The sequence below is a fragment of the Gallinula chloropus genome (assembly GCF_964237585.1).
Source record: "Gallinula chloropus genome assembly, chromosome: 1".
Lineage (NCBI taxonomy): Eukaryota > Metazoa > Chordata > Aves > Gruiformes > Rallidae > Gallinula > Gallinula chloropus.
The window spans coordinates 145009233-145031274 of record NC_140085.1 but is presented as its reverse complement, the minus strand read 5'-3'; the positions used below and the strand labels follow the sequence as shown (position 1 = coordinate 145031274).

Genomic DNA, 22042 nt, shown 5'->3' with positions numbered 1-22042 from the left:
TTGTGCATCATGATTAGAAGTACATTCACAGCACCAGTGCTATTCACCCGGACAAATATGTGCTTTAGTTTTTCTCTCTGACCCATTACGACCTCCAAAAATCATTTACTGTCACCACCCCTGAAAACTTCAGGTTTTTAAGCATCTCCTAACCTATTGTTACAGCACAAAGCTCCCACAGGTACCTCTCCTGCCTGCCAGCAAGCACTCAGCATCTGTGCTGACAGATAGAAGCTCGGGCCAGGTCTTACTGGGAGGAAACTGGATGCGCTTTTCTGATGGCCATCTCTTCGTGTGTTTCCTGGAGTGAGATTAGACCTTGCAAAATGGGCTTGCTTAATAGCACCATGCTTCAGATCCAGAAAGAACTTCTAGACCTTTGCCTTGGGTGTTTGAGAAACGCTGGGCAGACAGCGCTTCCCAGGGTAAGTGGTGAAGGCGGCGATTACAAAACTTCATTAGTCAAGGCTCAGAGTTACCACAGTCAACTTGGAACCAAGTCACGTACGTGGAGTTGTAGCATTTGCTGATAGATATTTTGCAGACAGATGGCCAATTTAGAAGCAAGATCTGTGTGTGGCCTGTTCAGAACCTCTTCTGCAGCTTCATCTTCATTCATGCAAATCCTTTATTACTCAAATGCATTTCCTTATTAACCCAAAAATACTTAAAATCTAGAGAGTCTGCCCATCTTGGGAGAGCTGGTGCTTGGACACATGCAGAGCTACACACTGCAGTGTGGAGAGATGCAGTCACAGCACCTCACAGTCGCATTGCTGCTTGAAGGAGCAATAGCAGCATCCATTGAAGAAACCTCCAGTGTGTTGCTTCAACCCATTCCATTCCATTGCAAGACAAGCATCACTTTGGGCAGAAACAGAAGTAGGATAGAAAGAAAGGAAGGGCAGGCACAGCAGAAAATAAAGGAAGAAGGAATAAGACCAACAACACTTCTCCAAATAAGACTGAATTTACAGAGAAGTTAACAAGTCCTGCAGGCCCTAAAGGTGTGGCTACCAGAGGGAGAAAGCCTGCTTCTCCTGCAGCAGAATGCAGCCAGGTATGGGATGATCTAGAGACAGGTCCTACAGAGCAGTTGGGGCTGCTGCAGGGAGATTCCCCCAGCTGCTGGCATTCAGCTTGTCCAGCCTCAAGGTGCAGCACCAGGTGTGAAGCCTCACCAGCCTCACCAGGCTCTGCATCCTCCAGCGATGGAGGGGTACAGCTGGTGTGCAGCCCTTGGCATCTCCACTCCCTCCCAGAGGGGTGTCAAGGAGGCATTTGACCTCTTGTATGTATGGCCTTGCCATGCAAACATATCCAAGCCACTGGGAAATCATGTCTTCCTCCACCCAGCACTGTCATCACAAAAGACTGGGAAGATGACCTAGGAGCCTTTTCAGGCATTTCAGCAATGGGAATAAGAATACAGTGCTCTCCATATGTCTGGAAACAAAACTGACACCAAAAGATTTGGTTCTATTTATAGAAGGGAGGCAAAAAGAGAACACTAGGCCTGTTTTTGTAAACTCTGGTTCTTCTTCCTGCTCTCCATGGCACAGCTGCCAGGGGAAATAGGCACTTCCCTGCTTGCTACAGCCGATCCTCGGGGTCCCCAGGGTGCTGAGTGGCAAACACAGATCCCTCACCCCAGCCTAAGTCACCCACCATGGCAGTCCCACCTAAGGAGACCACCAAAACACATGGGTCTAAGAGCACTATACCTACCACCTTCCATGAGGAGGACCAGCGAAGGTCCAGGTGGGCTTGCCACTGTTGCTCTGTGTGCAAAGGGCTGGCCAGTTCTCCATCAGCTATGCCTCTCAAGGGTCTGGTGAAGGAGATTTGTCTGTCCTGCAAGACCAGAAGTCAGTGGATCCCAGGCACAGAGGTGTTGGCGGGGGCTGTCTGCTCCCTCACCTTGATGCCTACAAGAACTCACGTGCTGGTTTGGAAGTAACTACAGGAACTGCAGTAACTGCAGCAAAATCAGAGAGCAGAAGATGGAGCTCATCACCTCCTACTAGTAGAAGGCAGCTCTCCATTGCCCATTCCCCCGCAGTTTATCTGAATTAACTGTCATTGTCCTGAGGCACCTGGAGTGTGGCTGGTTTTAGAGAGGAGCAGAGATTTCCAGATATCCATCTGAGTTCCCGCAGCATCCAGAGTCACAGATTTCACTTCCAGACAGTATTCCCGACTGGGCCAAACCCAAAAGGGAATACTTTAACTGTCAGCTGTTCCCCAGACCCTCTGCTCTGACTGCTCTTTCAGGAGCAAATACTCTGCCACAATGAATCTCAGCTGCAAACCGGTCCCGGGGATCAATCCCTTGGATCAATCCCAGTTAAGAAACTCAGCCGTGAGACATTGTCCATGAAAACGTGAACAACAGTGCTGAACAGCACTCCAATCTGTAGGCACACGTGTGTGTGCAACCAGGAGCATGAGGAGATCTGCTGGGTTTTTTGCCCACACACAGTGGCCTGAGGGGCTGTGGCTGCCTCCCATGTCATTAGTGGTGCAATAAATGGCTCTTTAGAAGCCTCTGAGCAGAATTTGGGGGTGGGGGGGATCTATTTCACACTGTCTTCACAAAACATCGAGCTGTGCACCTTGCACTTTTAGTCAGAAGACACATGTTTAAAGGCAGTGAATAAAGCATCTTCCAAAGGCAAGCTTCAGAAACAGGCGCTAGAAATCAGGGCCCTGTTGTAGACACTGGTTTTATAGCACAGCACAATCCCCCTTTTTCCTCCCTTTCAGCCCAAACCCCCTTCGTTCTGCTGGGTACGTGTTTTTCCTTAGGGAACAACCAGCCTACCTTGTCTGTGATGAACAGCTGTCTACTGCAGGTTCTCCTTACCCTCAGCGAAGTGGGAGACACGGCTGGCTGAACCCAAAGGCCTTCGAAGGGCTCGTGTGCTTGGCAGAGCCTCCCCCAGATCTCAGTCTTTCCAACAAAACCCATCACTCCAAAGCACCTACCCAAAAATAGGTGTAACTGGCACTTGTTTGTCCACAGCTCTGGAGCCAAGACCTGCAGGTGCTGTGGCCTGGAGGCACTGTGGGGCTTCTCAGCTGGGGCAGGTAGCAGGGCATGGGGCAGCTCACAAGGAAAAGCTTTGGCCAACTGGACAAAACAATTTTTTAGCTCTTCACATTAAAAAAACCCAACCCTCAGGGCAGTGCCTGTACATGTTCCATCTGATTTTTTTTTTCCTTTTTAATCAGAAAATTAATTTGTTGTTTAACTGATTCTTCCTGTGGGAAAGACACATGCTCTTGTGAAATACACGTCCTCTGATCGAGGAAGGTGAGGTGAAGTTTGATCAAGACAGAACATTTTGCTTAATCAATACACTCTGAAATGCTTAATCGATGCTGTAAAATTTACAAGGCATCTACCTATCAGCACCTTCTCTCACCCAGCACGTAGGTTTGACAGCTATACCCAACCCCTCTGAAATGGGTTGGGTATAGTTTCCCTTCTGAGGCAAACTTCGTGAGCTGGACCATGAGGAAAGTTGTCTGTTTGAAAAGCACCACATAGAGGGATGATGGATAGAGGGAGCAAAGTGAAAATACCTTTAAAATTCAAATTACAATGTATAGGCTGACATGCCAGTAGTTATTATAACAAACAAACCATTACAGTTATCAGAAGTGAAGAAATCAGTTTTGAACATATCCTGTGATCTTTCCCTTTCACTTTTCTGAAAAAAAAAAAAAAATGGGTTTAAGTTCCCTTTCATTAAAAAAATAATCCAACTTTCTGTTCCTTATTTCAAATTAGGACAACAGAAAATAAAATTAAAGCACTTCTAATGATAACTCTCCCTCACTTTTACAGGAATGTAGAGAAGTTCATTGGTATTTGTGAACCATACTAAGTTGATATAATTTATGAGACAACAAGCACTTTGATGACACCAAGTAAGATATACATAAGGCTCCAAACTAATTAATGAGGATAAAGAGTTTCTGAACACTTATGCCTCCCATGAGGACCATCTGTCGTAGAGTGAGCATGGCACTTCAGGAAAAGTCTATGAATGTAATTAAATGCTGAGCACTAATAAGAGACGTCTGGGTTAAGTTTAACTGAGGAACATTAAACCCTGGTATTTTCCAATTTTTCAGCTTTTTTATTTTTTTGAAGAAAAAAAATAATTTAAAAATCCTTCTCCTAAAAGTTTGTATTCCAGCATCTGCTGGTTCAGTTTTGCAAGATGGAGCACAAACACAGCAACGGATAACAAAGCCCCTCACTGAGGAGTTCAGTGGCATGGCAAACATGTTAAAACCTCTGATGGGATTAAGGTGCCTAAACCCAAGCATGTAGCTCCCTTCCAGATGCCCAAGGTACCTAAGACACCCCCATCAGCCCAGGAACTCAAAAACTCCCTCAGCAGCACCCACCTCTGCAAATACCCTTAGCTACCTCAGGTCACTTGTAGACAGACAGTGCCAGGTGAAAACCTAGAATACATTCCCTCTCCCCTTTGTGTGGGGATACAGGCAAAGTCAACCTCTGAATTTTATGCTGGCGCTTATAACATCTGTGTCTGTATGGTGGTACCAGTATGGTGGTACCAGTACAGAGTTACTCTCCAGCTGCAAAGTCTTCAGTGCCTTAGGATGTAGATAAGGTGACTCCCTGCCTTTCTGGCTCATTGTTTGCAGCACCACCCCCACCTCAGGTCTCTGATTTCCTGAGCAGGGCTACGGGTCCTTCACGTGCCACCGCTGCCCATGGAGCAGCTGCTCACCCGACATATTTTACAAAGGCCCTTTTGAGGCACAGCAACACCCATGACTACGCACCCCAATATCACAAACCAAAGCTTTCCCACAGCTGATTTCCAGGTTCAGCCCTCTCAGCACTGTGGGTGCTGTCAGATGCTCTAAACAGTGCCATCCTTGCTCCGAATTAGAGCTTTGGGTTTCCAATTTGCTGTATCACTTCACCTTAAGCATGTTAAGAACCCACTCAAACCGGCTGCCACCTTTAGTGATTGGCAGCAGGCACGGGTCTATGCGCATCGCTGAGCCTGAGGTTAAACGATGCCACTGAGCAGCTGCCTGACGTGGAATAACTCACTGCATAAAAATCCCCGGCGTTTTCACTGGCGTAACACTGAGCTCTGTCCCACTGGCACATTTTGAAAAGCCCTAGAAAAATGTTTTTATCTGAATGGCAGATAATAGATAAATTCGTGCTTAACTCGCATTGCTCCATTTCAGAAAAATTAGAGCTAAAAAAACCTATCATAGCAGCACAGTAATGATAATTGCAGCTTAATTACCCATAACTGATTCTTTATGCCCTGAAATAATTTATTCTCCTTTTATACTTGTCTCTGATATCCATTAGAGTCATTACAACTGTGAGTCTATAATTACATACTTTGCATTTTAACATTCTGTGCCACTTTGCACTCGCTTCTTATCTTTCAGCTAATTTCATTACCAAAACATGGAGAAAATTTCCATATGACTTTTCCAGAAGTTCTCGTGCTTTGATTTGGGTAGATTTGGGACTTAATGAAGCCCAGCAAGCCAGTTCTTAGGTCAGAGGATCTGAATGTGCATACCAGTCTGGCTCTGGCTCTGCCAGCTGCTCAGTGTAGCCTCTGCACCATAGTAAGATCCATCAGTAGGAAGTTCTACTTCAGGTTTGGGACTACATTTAAGCATTAGGTGGAGGTTTGGATGCATGGAAGAATGGATGGTACCTTGTGTCTATGCGATGTTTGAAGTTAAACAAATGCTTAAGCCTGCAGCGGGGTTGACAAGGCTCTTGACTAGGCTCTTCCAGGAGGACCCAGGTCCACTTTCTGGCTCATGGTACCACCAGTATGACACTACCATGGTTTAACCCAGCTGGCAACTAAAACAGCCACATAGCCTCAGTGAGATGTGGGAGATAACTGAGAAGGAAAAGTGAAACTCATGCGTTGAGATAAAGGCAGTTTAATAGGACTGAAAGTAGAGAAGGAGAAGAAAGAGGAAGAGGAAAAAAAACCAACCCAGAGGTGTTGGGTAGCACAATTCCTCACCATGCGGAACCGATGCTCAGCTAGTTCATGAGACATAGTCCCTGCCAGCCCATCCCCAGTAACGTACTCAGCATGACCCCATATGGTATGGAATATCCCTCTGGCCAGTTTGGGCCACCTGTCCTGGCTGCGTCCCCTCCCAGCTTCTCAGGTGCCCCTCACCTTCTTGTTGGTGGTATGACTAGGTATGAGAGGCTGAAAAGTCCTTGACTGCTCAGCAACAACTGAAACCATCCATGTGTTTTCAGTCCTGCTCTCATCCTCCATCTAAATCACAGCCCTGCTCTCATCCTCCATCTAAATCACAGCCCTGCTCTCATCCTCCATCTAAACTGCACCACTGTACTGGCTACTGACTGGAAGAAAACTGACTCTGTCCCAGGTGAACCCAGGACAGAGACACAGAGCTGCCAAAAGCCAGGGCTCCTTGCTGCAGGTCAGCACGCCCTGTGCCACACATGCAAAGTGTGTGCTTAGCACCGGCCAGTAATTTGGCCAAATCATTGCAAGAAAACAGAAGAGGAAAAGGTGAACTCCCTCTATGCTTTCTCACAGGTCCAGCCTTGCTAGTGGCTTTCTGCATGAATCACCAAAGGCTGATGAGCAGAAATATCTGGCCCAGGAAAGCGACCATGTGGGTTATACTCCATTGCCTCCAAAAAACACCGAGGGACACAACGGTGCCCTGAGGGGTGAAGATGGTTTAATGGCTGAGGTGAAATAAATCAAACTAAAAATCTCAGTTTTCTTACCAGCTCCCAAATGCATCCCTGACTCTCCAGTTTTTCAGCTTGCCCTGTTTATAAGACTGGAGTCTTGCTAACTCCACCGACGGGACTCTACCAAAAATTATCTGTAATCGGCCCGTGGCAAGAGCTAAGACAAACAGAACTTTACAGTCCTTCACTCCAACAGTTGTTTCACAGCCAGAAAGGTATTTTTTCCATGGCTAGCATGGTGTGGGCAAAATTGCTTCAGAGATGCAAGTATTGAAAGAAAATAAAATGGAAGTGTGGTGATGCTTCTTAATGGACAGACAACGCTGAATGACAAATGGGAGGTTGTGCAATAAGGATTTCACACAGAGGGCAAGCACAATTTGAGTTGTGTGCAGCAGATGGAACAAATTGATCTGACTTTCCTATGGATTTACCCCACAGAACCACAAGAGCCTGAGACTGAAACGTTGAAGTAAATTTCCTGTTATAATTTTACAAAGGGAAAAAAAAACCCCAACAACCCTGTCATTTCCTCAGCTGGAATGGACATACTTCTATTGAGTCGGGGATTTATTTTCTTAAACAACAAAACACCTTCCTCCCTGCTCCTCTCCCTAGTTTATTATTGCTTAAAACAAGAGAGATAAACCATGGAGGTATGGAGCAAGGTGGTTGGTGATTCTGAAGCAGTTTTTTACCCCTTATTGGAGCAGACGTTCTGCGGAAACCACTTGCTCACAGAGTGAAAATTAAGTGACTGTGATTCCCTGATACTCTCCTTTGATCCCCCCAACCAGAAACCTCCACAGCAGCCCAGACAGCCATACTGGAGCCTGACCCCCTGTTTCTGCATCTCCTTGAGCAGGGACAACACCTCAACATGTTACAAAAAACCCCACAAAAACTCTTCAAAAAGGATGTTAAGTTGAAAGACAGACAGTTGTTACCAGCTTTCCTGGTTTTAATGGGTTGGAAATAAGTAAAGGGTGAGAGTCAGGAGGACAGAGCCAGGCTCTTCTCAGTGATGGCCAGACAAGGGGCCACAGGTACAAGCTGGAGTATAGGAAGTTCCATGTGAATGCAAGGGGGAACTTTTTCACTATGAGGGTGTCAGAGCACTGGGACAGGCTGCCCAGAGAGGTTCTGGAGTCTCCTTCTCTGGAGACATTCAAACCCTGCCTGGGTGTGTTCTTGTGTGATTTAGTCTGGGTGATCCTGCTCTGGCAGGGAGGTTGGACTGGATGATCTTTCGAGGCCCCTTCCAACTCCTAACGTTCTGTGGTTCTGTGAAATAAGCTAACATCTGGGTGCTGGAGCGTGACAATGAATTTGTGTGTCCCGGGAGCGAGCTGCAGCATTTCCACAGCTCCCAGGTGCATGTGGCCCAGAACTTGAGTCCCTTACATGCACCAAGACAACTCTGGCAAGGGACACCCTTCAGGTGCAGCTGAAATCCCAGCCATAAGGCACGCTCCTCATGTGGCAAACTAAGTCATTTCCTGGTGAAGTTCCCAGGATTGCTTCCCTGATGGATCGCCTGCAATTTTAAGGCAAAATAAAACCCAGGAGCAAGTACAACAGGTTGGCCATGACAAGCACAAGCTGTAGTATTCTTCAGCGATGTTGGGAGAAAAAAAGCTTTGGGCCAAGATGATGCAGCTGATGGGTGAGGAACAGGGCACTGGGCACCAAATTTGTTGCCCTGGACCGCTTTGATACAGCAGCATCCCATGCTGAACACACGGTGCTGAGTCTCCTCTCTGCCGGAAGCTCTTTTGTCACATTTTGAGTTGTTTCTCCAACAACTTCAGTCTCTTTTTAGCTGCATCTGAGTTTTCATCCCAGACCCTGGTATAGATACAAGCTGGAGAATTAACGAGCTCTCTGCACAAGAGGTGGCAGCCCACAGACCTGAGCTTTCACTGAATCACATAATCACAAGGTTGGAAAAGACCTTTAAGATCACTGAGTCCAACAGTTCCTCTCCTATGCTAAACCATATCCCTAAGTACCTAAAGTTTCTCCCCGTCACAGAAAGCCCTATACAATCCCAAGGCTCCAGTGTGTCTTACAGCAAGGCAGCCCCCTGAAGGGGGGAGGAGGGGTGTCACTCTTCTAATTTGCAGGTTTTTGACTTTCATTTCCTGGGTGTTCTGCACTTTTCATCACTAATATTTGGGTGTTTAAAACTAGTAACTCACACAGATAAAAGCTCTGTAGGAAGAAAATTGTTTCAAATGCTCCTTTTGATGCTCGATCATTTTTTCTCTAGTTTGACTACTGTGGCTATGAATTTCTTGATGTGGCATGTCCTTCTGCTGCACAGTCTGTTCCCTTCTCTCCGGTGTGCATCCCTCCTCCCCTCCTGAGGTACAAGCCTGGACCCCTCTCACCACTGCTACCTGCATAAGCCCCTCAGAGGGGTGAGATCTGCCGCTTGGTTCCCCCCAAGTTTCCATCTTCCCACAAATCACTGCAGTTCTGTTGGCCTTCACAGGAATGTGATGGTTTTAACGTGTTCTCGATCGCCTCCACCAGTGCCCACTGTGAAGCTCTCACCGGGGTTTTACTGCAAAGGCTTGTACCTGCCTTTGCCTCTAGCCAAGCTGTGAGGCCACACCAAGTACACTCAGCTTTGGGAAGTCCTTGACAGGACAGGAATGGCTGAAGAAAACCAGCACCCCCCAAGCAGCAACGGGAGTGGGGCTGGTAGGAGCCCCACCAGCAGCAGGCTGGTCCTGGGAGAGTATTGTAAGATTAGTCAGTGTTTACACTTGTGAAAGGGAAAAAAAAGCTGCAGGGTGTGAGGATTTCAGCTACCTTCGTCCATAGGGAGCAAGTGAAACCTTTTCCAACATAGACCACATCCGTTGCCTTCTGCAGACGGGAAGTGCAAGGAAAGGCTGGAGCCCTGGAGCAGAGACTTCCTTTCCCCCTTGTCCAGCCCAGTGGGAAGGCAGCACCTACTGCTTATCTCCACTTCAGACAACAGGCCCAGCCCACCATGGAAAAACCTGGGTGAAGGCCAGCAAGAACCCCAGGGGCGCAGAGAGCAGCTTTGCCTAAACCTCCTCAGTACTCACTACTTAGGGCTCGGGAAATCTCGAGTGTTTTGGAGCCGCGCTTTCATGCCACAGGAGAAGCCTGGCTCGGGATTCCTGTTTGTTTGTCTCTCTCCCACAGCAAGAAGTGACGCCAGCTCCCCAGAATCACCTTCCTGAAATCGGCGTGGCGGGAGGGCACGTTCGCAGCGCACCCAGGTTCTCCTTTGTGCAACTTCTTCTTTCTGAACCCCTCACAGGGCAGAGTTTTTCAATGTCTTAAAGGAAAAACTGTCGCCTCTCAAAAGAGCAGCTGCACAGGGGGAGTGTGTGTGTGTGGGGTGTATAATAACAAAACAACAAGGGTGTGTGTGTATAATAATAATAAATGAAAAAGAAGAAAAAAAGCCCTCAAAAGCCCATGTTTATTGTCAAAGTCTCTAAAACTGTGAGATTTGACAATAAGGCTTTTGTTCTTAGGAACACACATGCAACCGGGCGACATGCAGGTCGATCTGTGCAGCCAGCAGGTATTCAAAATACTTTCCACATACAATAGGTGTCAATTTGACTTTATTTAAGGAAAAACGGGGAAAAAACAGTAATTTCCATAATACACAGAAGACAAGTTAGATAGCACTGCAAAAAAAAGGCTGAGTGTTTTACTTGTCACCAGTCTGCTTTGCAGCTCTACGATTAGTAATTTTAATGCAGTTTGTCATTTTGTATTATTGTTTAGCATCTTTATTATCAGCAGAGTTGGGGATTATAAATCACGAAAAGTGTACTACTACTACTATGAAAAAAACTAAAAAAAAAACCCCACAAAAATCACTTTCAAATAAACCATAAATATGTGATGCACATTAGTGTAACAAAACCATTTTTTGTAAACATTTTCTCCAACATAACATGTGCATAAAGATAAAAAATAAAAAACACTGCAGTCATACAAGTTAGGGTTACTTTGACTTAAGATACAGAAAATTATTACTTATTAAAGCTTAAAACTAAACCTAGGAGCTTTATCTTTTCTTCTTTGCTTACAGAAGCACTGCTTGAAGAGTTCCGTGTTGGTATACGTAGTGGTTCCGTAATACTGCTTTCACTTCGCCGCGCTGGCACTGCTGCAGGGGCAGGAGTTGCCAGGCGGGCAGAGCTCCGCTGGAGGAGGGAGATTCTCCTACACACACCCCCTACTCCCACCCCCCTCCCTCTCTCCGCGGAGCCTGGAAACTTCAACCGCTCGTGTCTGTGACCTGGGCATCCCTACGGCACTGGAGCATCTTCCTCTAGGTGAGTAGCATCAGCTGTCAAGGGCCGGATTGGATTCTGGCCACGTAGCGCTGGAAGGTTTGAACCACGCAGACTGACGCTCGCTCGAGCCGGCTTCGGCGACCTACGCTACGGGGCTGCTGTGGGATGGGTCACACCCACGTCCAGCATCGCACTGTGTCTCCCAGCACACCCCCTCCCCCCCCCACACCTTTATTAGTTCGTTTATAGTACAAAAAAAAAAGGTCGAGCGTTCTTCTGGCTGAGCGCACCGGGCCTGGGAAAGAACAACACATCCTTCACCTTCAACGCCATCCGAAAAGTCACACCACTAAGATAAAAAATAAAACCAAAGAGTCCTGGGTATCTTCCTCTGCCAGCAAGTTGTAAGGCTTTCTTTTGAGTTTTGATTCTCCCGGGGTGCGCGGGCGACGACGCGCGTTTCCCCGCTCGCTTCTCAACCGCCCTGCCGCGCTGGAAGGAGAGTCTTCAGCAGCGAGGCTGGCCAGGGTTGAAGGATTTACAGCAGTTCAGGTTCGACACCACAAGGAGGGTCCGTCGAGTCTGAGTTTCGCACGCTCCTTGGTGCTCAGGGGGGTAGGGGGTCGAGTGCGTAACCAGTCACTGGAGCCGCCACCATCCGGGCTGGAGCCCGCGCGCTGGATGCAGCCCTACCTGTCACGCCGTGAAGGAAGGGTAACTGCAGCAGAAGACACAGCCCATGGAACACTGAGAGCCTGTTCACTGAATGAACAGCTTAAGGCAGCTGTCAACAGAGTACCCCACCAAAGGAATTGGGGTGGGGGGGTGGGGGGTGGGGAGGGAATGGGGACGGGGAGAAGAGCGAAAACAAAAAGGAGAATGGCTGAATTGTGACACTGTGCATTATTACACCACCAACGGATTATTATACACTCAAGGTTTCTCAAGTAATGAACATGTAGCCATTAAACAAATTATTACTCTCAAGACATTTATTACAAATGTCAGAAAATAAAACTGACTTAACAAAAAAGAAAGGGGGGAAAAAAAAAAGAAGAAAGAAAGAAAGAAAGAAAGAAAAAAAAAATAGCCAGAGCTGGGATCTTACATCTAAACACAGGTATACGCTGTTTTTTTAATGAATAAGCAGTATTAACTACATTCTTAAAAGAGTTTTAGTGCATTGCATTCTTAAAAAAAGAAAAACATCACCGCCCCAAAATGGTTCCTACGACATTTAACAGTTTATAGAACTAGCCTAGTTATCTTTTTTTTACCTGCCTGTTACTAAGCCCACGTGTTAGAGAAGAGTGAAAAACCCTCTGGTTTTAGGCTAAACTTCAGACTTCTACTAAGGTTGAAACTGGTTTTTTTAAAAAAATGCTCGCTTTACCAAATTTTTAAGCAAATTACACCAATCAGTGTCTCACTGCCATACCACTACCACCGCCACCGCCGCCCCGAGGGACACCACAGCTCCCTCCCCTCCTGCTGAAACTCGCTGCGCAATAACAGTCAGAAACCTCTCCACCTGGTAGTTTTGGTATTAAGATTAAATTAGACATTAATGGTTTTCATCTAAAAACGTATAAACTAAACCACCTCTTTCATTTTATGCATTAAAAACAATGAGGTAGGCACAAAAAAATAAACATACGTCGTTTGGATTTTATTTATCTTTTTTTTCTTTTTTTTTTCTTTTTTTTGTTGTTGTTGTTGTTTTAGTTCTGCCAGTGCAGACTGTGGTAAAACTGTTGTTGCACTTCTAGGTTTAAACAAAAATTAAACCTTTAACTGAGGCAGTGCTAATACTGTGACATAACCAAGTTCTGGCCTAACACAGAATCATTATAGAAAATGGAAATATTTTTTTCCTTTTTTTCTTTTTTTTTCTTTTTTTTTTCCTTTTTTTTTTTGTATTATCTGCACATGTTTCAGGCAATACCTGGCACACAGAAAACGACTAAAGTTATTGGCCAGGCCAAAATAAAACTGCAGAAACAAACAAACAAAAAAAAACAACCCAAGAATTCCACCCCAAGCCCCTTCCCACCCTCCCTGTCCCCCAAGAAGAAGTTCTCCTAGTCACTGTGTCTTTCACATTTTATAAATATTAACTTCTTAAAACCTCCACCTTCCTCTTTGTCCACATATTGTCACATTACAAATAAAAAGAAGAAGAAATGTCAATTAAATACATTGTTAACATTTACTAGACTAGATCTGCCCTCTGTTTCAGCCGGCCTGACTCTCTGCACCCCTTTCTCACCTTCTCTTGCCTGCCTCCTGTCCGCTCAACAGCATGTTGGTGGTTAAGTCTGGGTTGGGTTTTGTTTGCTTTGTTGGGTTTTTTTTTTTTCCTCCCCTTTTCCCCCTCCCCTTCTCTGTTTCAACTCTTAACAGTTAAGAGTCCTTCAAAGCCTAGGAATCCTGGAGCTGAAGGGAAAAGAAGACCTGTAGCTTTCTAGCGTGATCCCAAATCTCAAAGACATTGTAGCACCTGATGGCAATATCTTTACAGCACCAGCTGCCGGCGCAGCCTCAGTTGAAAAACAAAAAGAAACCTAACACCAGTGATGCCTGCACACACATTTACACAGAGTGCTGCACTAGTGCAGGTCTGTACTCCAGTTGAAAGTAATTCCGAGTTATGAAGATCTCAGACTCTGGATGTCAGCAATTCCTCGCCAAATCCCACCGCTTCTACCAGCTCAGAAGAGAAGTCCTGCCAAGGGTCATGAAATAGACCTGGCTGCTTCCACCCGACCGCACCGAGGCAAAGAAAACCTGTTGGGGGAAAGAGAAGGGTGAATTCCACAGGCAGGAGAGCAGAGGCTTCACGGTGCCTTCGCTGCCCCTGGTAGTTACAGTGCAGTTACTCCAGCCTTGTGCTGCGTCTGGTGGGGACAGAGCTGACCCTTCACAGCAGCCTGTACGGGTCTGGGCCTTGAGTTTGTGGCTGAAGGGCGCTGTGAACGTGTGGGTGTTTCGGGGGCTGCCAAACCTGCACAGCACTAAGGCTTTCCCTCTGGCCCCTCAACCTCCAAAGGCCAGCGGGCTGGGGATGGGCAAGAGGCCGAGGGGGAACAATGTCAGGGTAGTGGGCCCAAATGGACCAAAATGTCATGCTTGGGGAAAGGGAGAGGATGGGGGAGTAGATGAGGAAGGAAGGTTTAAACTGGGTATTAGAGGGACATATTTTTTACAGAGACAGTGGTGAGGTGCTGGAACAGGTTGCCCAGAGAGGTGGTGGATGCCCCATTCCTGGAGGTGTTCAAGGCCAGGTTGGATGGGACCCTGGGCAACCTTGTGTAGATCCAGGCCTGGAGGTTGGTGGCCCTGCCTTTGGCAGAGGGGTTGGAGCTCTATGATCCTTGGGGCCCCTTCCAACCCAGACCATTCTATGATTCTATGAGGTACTTCGGGATATCGTTTAGCATAGGACAGGTACAGTTGGACTCAATGACCTTAAAGGTCTTTTCCAACCTAGTGATTCTGTGGTCCTGTGATCACAGGGATGGTATTTGTCCTTCCAAGCAAGCATTATGCACACTGAAGCTCTGCTTCCCAGGATGTGGCTGAATATCTGCCTACCAATGGGAGGTTGGGAATGAATTCCTTATTTTGCCTGCGTTTGCTGACCGCTCCTCTTGATCAACGAGTCCTTTTTCCTTCCTCCTATTTCACCTCCATCCCATGGGAGAGGGGAGCGAGCAAGAAGCTTGGGTGGGTGTTTGGCTGCTGGGTTGGGGTCAGGCCCACAAGCACCTGGTTGAAGTACACAGTTACCACCCTGGGGCGGGGGGACTGTACCTTGTCGTTGCGCTCGCACAGGAACTTGAGCCTCTGCGCCCGCTTGTGCATGAACACCCCGTCCAGGTGCCCCGTTTCCACCGATCGGATCTCGATGGCTTTTTCTCCCCAGCCCATGATCTGGTTGGATCGGATGTACGCTTTGGGAAGGGAAAACACAGCACAGGGGCCATCAGGGCAGGCAGAGGGCAACAGGGAGCAACAGAAAAGGCAGAGGAACATACTGATGCGCTCCAGTTAAAAATGACCTTCTAATAATACTTATAACAACTACACTCGTGTTCAGAGTGCTGATTTCTGTCCTCAGCATCTTCATGCTGCCTAAAAATACCTTTTCTTTTCTTTTTTTCATTTTATTTTAAAAAATTTCCTTGTGGGTTTTCCACATTCGTAACATACATCCTGCCTGAGCATCTGTGACACAATGGGAACCCTCCAACCTTCACTTAAATGGAAGAAACATCGAGTCTTTACACAGGCTTTTTCTTCCAAGCATGTCAAAGGGACAGGCTAATCAGGCATTGACAGGAATAAAGCAGAACCCAGGGTTTAAATCAGCTAAGCTCCAGGACATCCCCAGCACCAGATCCCTGTCCCATGGTGTTACTTCTCTCCTTGAAGACATTGGGCACCAAAACCAGAGAAAGAGTAGAGGGAAAGGGAAAATTAGAAAAAAAACCTGAGCTAGCCTCCTTTAATAGAAATAGTACTTTAAAAACCTGATCTCCTTGAGAAAGCCAGCTGGTCTGAAAAGCATTCTGTCTATCTCAAAAGAGGTTCATATCAAGATCTCCAAGTGGAAACACCATTATTTTCAGAGAATGGTTTCCTCTGTGCATAAATAAAGCAAAACAATCGAGCATTTTTCCTTAAGATCCTCACTGGGGGAAACAGATTAGTAGTAGCGTGAGGAAAAAAATCTGTTCTTGATAGCAGTAAAAAACCCCAAATAATGGAGAAAGTCACCAGCATTATGAAAAGGTATATTCAAAAAGCAATTTGATGGATACTCTTAGGAACACTGCCAGAAACAACATATGGGACCTTAATGAAGTATGAGCTGTTGCCTCTGATTTACATGCATACTTCACAGAAAAATAAGAACAACAGCTCAAAATTTAAAAACATTGAATTTTGCACTACTTCCCATTTAGAGAGTTTTTCTCTATTAATTTTTGGTAAAATTAAATTACTTACTACAGTATAACGTAGCATATACTGCATCACATACACCATCATGCCGGAAATTTATTTACCTCTCTAAATATGCCACTAGAGGTAACTGGGGCAAATAGCTTCCAAAAACTGTCAGATGAGATGCTCAGATGGCTTTGGCTGCCTCAGTGCCAGTTACTTCACAGGCACCGCAGTCCCCAAAAGGCTCTGCAGTTTGCCAGCTGATAAATCCTGCTTGCTTTTAGCTCTAGTCAAAGAGTTAATCACCACAGGAGTGAGCATGCTTGGCATGAAGCTTCTTTAAATTGCCTCCCCTGTTACTGTTCACATTGCAGGACGATGCTCTCAGCAGTCATCTCCTAATACACACCTCCATTCCAACGCACACAAACCCAATGCATCTGCCCAAAAAGAAGGGGTGAGCACAGCCTGTGCTTCACTCAGCAGTGAAATACGGTGGCACAGGCAGTAGGAGGGATCCCCTGGCACATACTCCAGTCCGTAACAAATCTGTTCCCACTTTACTACACTCGTTGCCCCCACTCTCAAAACTCCCTTATTGTGAACTGGAGAGATGTGAGAGAATTATCCTGCTGGCATAGATGAGTGAGCTGCAGGTGAGTTACAGTAAATACATCAAATCAGATATACAGACTGTTAGCCCTGTAGAATTACCCATAATAATATCTTATCCATACTGAAAGGTTTCCACAACTTGGTGGATGTGCAGCAACAATTCTGCAGCAGCCTGCAGAGTCCCTGGTGAGATTTTAATCCCTGAATCCACAACTTGCTTGTTTGGATTTTGTCCTTAACAGATCCATTTGATCCCTCTCCTTCCAGTTACATTACAGCCCTGCTGCTCCAGAACCTGATGTCAAACCCGACGCAGTTTCCTTCTGCCCCTGTGCCCTCACTCACGCATCCCAATGGCACGCTGCAACATTTGGCTCTGCCCAAGCACTTACCAACTGAAGTTGGCATCTCCCCCCACTGCAGAACCACGTCCTTGGTGATCCTTCCATATGTGTTGACATAAACTCCTTCATCCTCATAGCAGACCAGTAGCTCCATCCCATCCGTGTTTGGGAGAATGATGATTGCGTGAGGTTGGATACTGCTCTGGATCTAGAGAGACAGAGGAGAAGAGGAAGCCCTCTGTTTCAGTGCCACAGAACCTGCACTGGGAGAAATGCTTGGGTGATTCTTTATTTGGGCTGGCAGCATGTCAAGGATTCACTTGCTTTGTATGTTCTAGCTCTGCTCTCCCCAAGCTAGTGCATCAGATGCTGCAGACCCATCTGGCACCTCTGTGTATAATGCAAAGGAAAATTTGGGAGCTAAGGCCACCTGGCCTTTGCCAGCCCTGTTGAATCTCATCAGTGGGATGTCACGTCATTTGTACTGCCACCTTCCCTGCAGCCTCTGCAATGCACACGGCCACTTAGCAGCTTCCCCCAAAATAGTCAGGTTGGCCCATGTCAGACCTGGGTGAGCAGCTCCAAACCAGGGAGCCATCCTGACCATGAGGAGAGGACAGAGAGTGAAGCACAAGCCCCTAAGTACAGGCGGCCACATCTATTTGGACCTCTCCACCCAATTTACCATGCTAGCAGTGATGCATGGGGACAGCCCAAACTCTTGGTCACCTGAGGAAAGGAAGGGGTGGGGGGGCAAGGGAGGATATGGACCAGAAAAGGCAAAAAAAAACCCCACCCCAACAGCAGTTCTTACATGTGTTGGTAAATAAATATCATAGACCGATCCTGAATCCACATCGACGGCGTGGAAGCCAGCGCAGGAGCCATAGATCACTTTTAGTCTCTGGCCCTCTTCCACAGTTAGATCCACCAGCAATGGCTTATGTACCAATTCTCCAAACGACTGTAAGACAACCAACAGTGAGATTTACTGTACTGCTTAGAACCATGGTGGGTTGTATAAATATATACTCTAATGCCCCTGCTACAGGTTTATGTCTCCTGCACACCCCTGGCCTCCATCCACCAGGCTGGTTAGGCTAGCACATCTCTCACAGACAAGGACAAATTACCCTGCACACTGCTGGATTTCAAGCACATAATACCATAAGCTCGTTCCTGCAGGCCTTTCCATTAGTTGCTCTGCTTGCTTTTTAGCAAGAACTGGTTTTGCCCAAAGTTCAGGGCGACTCGACACCCCTGTAGCGTTCATCTTAATTCACACAACCAGCAGTAACTGGCTGTCAGCAAATGGGTTTGGGGATTGTGCCCAGCCAGCTAAGTTCGCTCTGGCTGCATTCAAAACTGTAACAGAGCTGAGCAATGACTCGTGCTGCCTGGATGAAGGCTCTCAGACTTGGGGTGCTCCTCTCGGCCTCGTGCTTTATTTACAGAGCGGTGAAACAAACACTTGTGGTGCTGTGTTGTTTGATTATCAGCTTATGCTCAGTTATGACTTACAGCTTTAAGTGTACTGTGTCTCTGAGCTAAAGAAGCACCTAAATTAAAACATAATAGTAAGTTCATGGCAGATTTCACAGAATCATAGGGATTGGAAGGGACCTCCAGAGATCATCGGGTCCAACCCCCCTGCCAAATCAGGCTCCCTAGGACAGGCTGCACAGGTCAGCGTCCAGATGGGTCTTGAATATCTCCAGAGAAGGAGACTCCACAACCCCCCTGGGCAGCCTGTGCCAGTGCTCTGTCACCCTCACTGTGAAAAAGTTCTTCTGCATGTTGGTGCGGAACTTCCTGTGCTCCAACTGGCAGCCATTGCCCCTTGTCCTGTCCCCACAGACCACTGAAAAGAGGCTGGCCATTTCCCCCTGTGTCCCACACTTGAGATATTTATAAACATGTACCAAAGAATTGGAAATACAGCCAGGATAAGATGTTCCAACGGTTCTGTGAAAGGGGTAACTGCACCCCTTCTATGAGCAAATCCTACGTACGGCTGAAACAGACTGTTACCTTAAAGGCCATAAATTTATGGTATGGCTTTGGTGCCCATGCATAGACTTCCACAGAACTCTTCAATGCAATTACCAAGAACTTGATTCTTTCGTATTTTACTGAAACGAAAACAAACCAAAAAAGAATTCAGTGGCAGTTCCAAAGTCACTCCAGGAAAGCAGAGAACGAAGTAAGTATCTCTCCATACTTACATACATTTGGAGGGTTTTAGTAACACTGCATTTTAGGACTGCTAATTCCATGTAGTTATTTTGATACATTTACACAACAAAAAAATCATTACTCTTATCAGTAACTGACCCCATCACCATGTTTGGAATTACCTCCTCAGTGCACACTTATTCACACTTATTCTACCCACATCAGCCAGTGGTTACTCATTAAGAGAAGCAAACCGGTTTTCAGGCAGGGACATTTCCAGTACAAGAAGTCTGTGACCGTGGCAGCGTGTGTTGGCAGTTCCAGTCACAGCACTGGCAGTTATAGTTTGAGCTGATGGCAAAATTCCCCAAGGGAAAGGAGAGAAAAAAGGGAACTGAAATGAAAAGTTAAGAAACAAGTCCTCTCCAAAGGCAAAAGGCTAGTTTGATAGCAGAGCACTTTCCTTTCTCCCTAATGTCCAAAATAACTCATTTGGGGAAAAAAAACCCCAAACCACTAAACAACAAACAACCATGAAATTTATCAGAAATGAAGTGTCATGACATAGCTGATCCACAAATGTATTTCTGTCCCATCAAAAAGCTGTGTTCACTTGTTCACTTCTGTTTTCAGATGGGGACTGGTATAGTCTAGAAACAGCCATTCAAGAAGTGCTACTGGATCTGCATTTCCAGCTGCCATCTGGATCTGGGAAGAAATAGATCACGGAGACTTCCAAGTGTTGGGGTTTCTCTTCCAGCACTTTCTTTTTTTTTTGGGGGGGGGGGGGGGGGAAGGAGAAAAAAAAAATTGCCATAATTTGGATGATATTGAGAAACCTCAGGAAGTGATTGCTACCTCTTTAGCCAAAGTTTTAGGGGACTACAACACTTTTCCAAAACAATGAGTAATTCCATGCACCTTCATCTTCTGCCACTGTATCTTCCAAACAAAATCTATTTGGAAACACAGCAGGAGTGAAAATCTCTAACTTGTGAGAAGAACAGTTCTTTAATAAATACTATTTTAATGCATTTTAGGTATCTTACTACTGTACAAGCCTGCGTTTGTTGTCTCCTGGTAGGTAGCAATGAGACAAAGCTACTACTGGCTCCCTTTTGACTCTGCAGGGAAGCAAGACTACTGAACTGTAAGCTTAAAGGACTTGATGCTCTTTCAACAGCCAAAAAAAAAAAAGTCTCTCAACCTCCACAGCTGCACTGACTGAAAAACAGAGCTTTTGTTCAGTCCTGTCTAGCTTACAAGCCTTCTTGGAATTTTCTTCTAGGGGAAGAGGGGGTTGCCAAACAAGACTACCTTATCTGTGAAAGGGGACCTTTGACAATCCACATTCTTTGCTCTGGGTGCTATCTGGGAATTCACCCAAATCTTAAGTTTCAAAAGAGTGATTTATCATTTAGAGGAGCCAAAAACTGCCTGAAGCAACCAAGATCCATAAATACCACTTCACTCTGACATCCAAGCCCCCTGTTGCATCAAAGAGACAAGGAAGCCATCAGTGCCAGCTGCCTCAGTGGCAGTCTCCAGACCCTGAGCCCAACTATTGGCAGAGCTCATCCCTCTTGGTAACTGCAGCACAGCTGTCAAAGAGGCCTCTCACTACCTGAAGAAGTCATCTATGGTTCAGAGGGGAAGTTCAGTGCCAGGCTGCAGCCCTGGGTAACAAACCCCTCTTCATCTGGAAGAGAATGCTCCTTGTTTCACACGCTTCCCTGCTGGAATGCCTCCTTTCAATAGCTGTTAATGTATTGTTCACAGGCCACTTCATTATGCCGCTGACACCCTGGGGTGCCATACCAGAGAAGTACATTATTAATTGTTTCTGGGGTCAAGCTCCTAGTTGAGCAGCCAGTTACTGCCATGGTTATTGATTATACCCTGCGAGCAGGTTTTTCCAAGAGCACACGCATGACTGGAGGAGACTGAGCCCAGTCTCACCGCTGCTGCTGCTGTTGCTGCTCCACACTGACTGACACAGCTGGAAAAGAACCGAGCTGGCTCTTAGGAGAAAACCAAATCAAAGTCAAAGGCCAGGGCCCGTTAAGATACACTCTGAGACGGAAGCGGGAGAAAGAGCTCTGGGTTCATATCCCCACCTGCAGGGCAGCAGGCTCACTGCACACGCTGCTGACTGAATGCTACATGTCTTTCACTGATTTTGGTGGAAATTTCTACAGCTAAATCCATTTAAGTGACTTAAAACCATTGAAAAGGCACCTGCCTAGTGAAAACACACCTCATCCCACAGCAGTACCAGACTGGATCTGAGAATGCATTAACAAAATTTATGAGCGAAGGGGAATCAATGAATCATCTTGAAGCTAAACATATGCTTCTGTTCCCAGATGCCTCCCCCTAAAACTCGTGCACTAGTTGGGTTTGCTTTCTCCTCCCACTCTTTCCCCTTCCCCCTTTTCTTTTTTAACCCCAGTCTTTAAAATCTACATTGAAGAGGAGACATTTTTCACTCTACTCCAGCCTATGATTTCATCAAGGTAAAAGACCAGAAAAACCCATTAGGAGAGAGAACAAGAGTCTTTCTTGTACCTGAGGAGTCTAACAGAGTTAGCAGCCTTCAATGTCCACATTAGCACTCTCCTGGAAACTGCATTCACCATGGGAAGGAGACAGATGGGAATTTGTGCCCGCTCTGATTCACAGCTCAGCATCCCACTGCAAAACCTCTCCCATATTCAGTTTAATCCAGTAACTTTGTCACCTACTCTGGTATTTGCCAGAGAAGTTTCCCTGAGGGACAGGGAAGACAGCTAGAAATAAAATCCAATATTCAACCCAGCAGCTACAAGTACTGCAGTTCCCCTTCTCAGCCAGCCTTTACCCCGACAATTTGACAACCC

At 46.3% G+C, this 22042-nt stretch overlaps 1 protein-coding gene across 2 annotated transcripts in view; it reads right to left on the bottom strand.

The window, feature by feature from the left end:
- Nucleotides 1-11462: 11462 nt before the first annotated feature.
- MAP4K4 (mitogen-activated protein kinase kinase kinase kinase 4) overlaps nucleotides 11463-22042 on the bottom strand; it is a 165515-nt gene continuing 154935 nt past the window's right edge. For both annotated transcript variants that reach the window (XM_084271746.1, XM_084271747.1), the window contains 5 exons: nucleotides 19020-19120; nucleotides 17803-17952; nucleotides 17037-17196; nucleotides 14893-15032; nucleotides 11463-13866 (listed from right to left, as the gene is read on the bottom strand). In XM_084271746.1, the coding sequence (XP_084127872.1) occupies nucleotides 13783-13866; nucleotides 14893-15032; nucleotides 17037-17196; nucleotides 17803-17952; nucleotides 19020-19120 (635 nt within the window). In that variant the 3' untranslated portion in view covers nucleotides 11463-13782. The remainder of the gene's footprint in view (nucleotides 13867-14892; nucleotides 15033-17036; nucleotides 17197-17802; nucleotides 17953-19019; nucleotides 19121-22042) is intronic.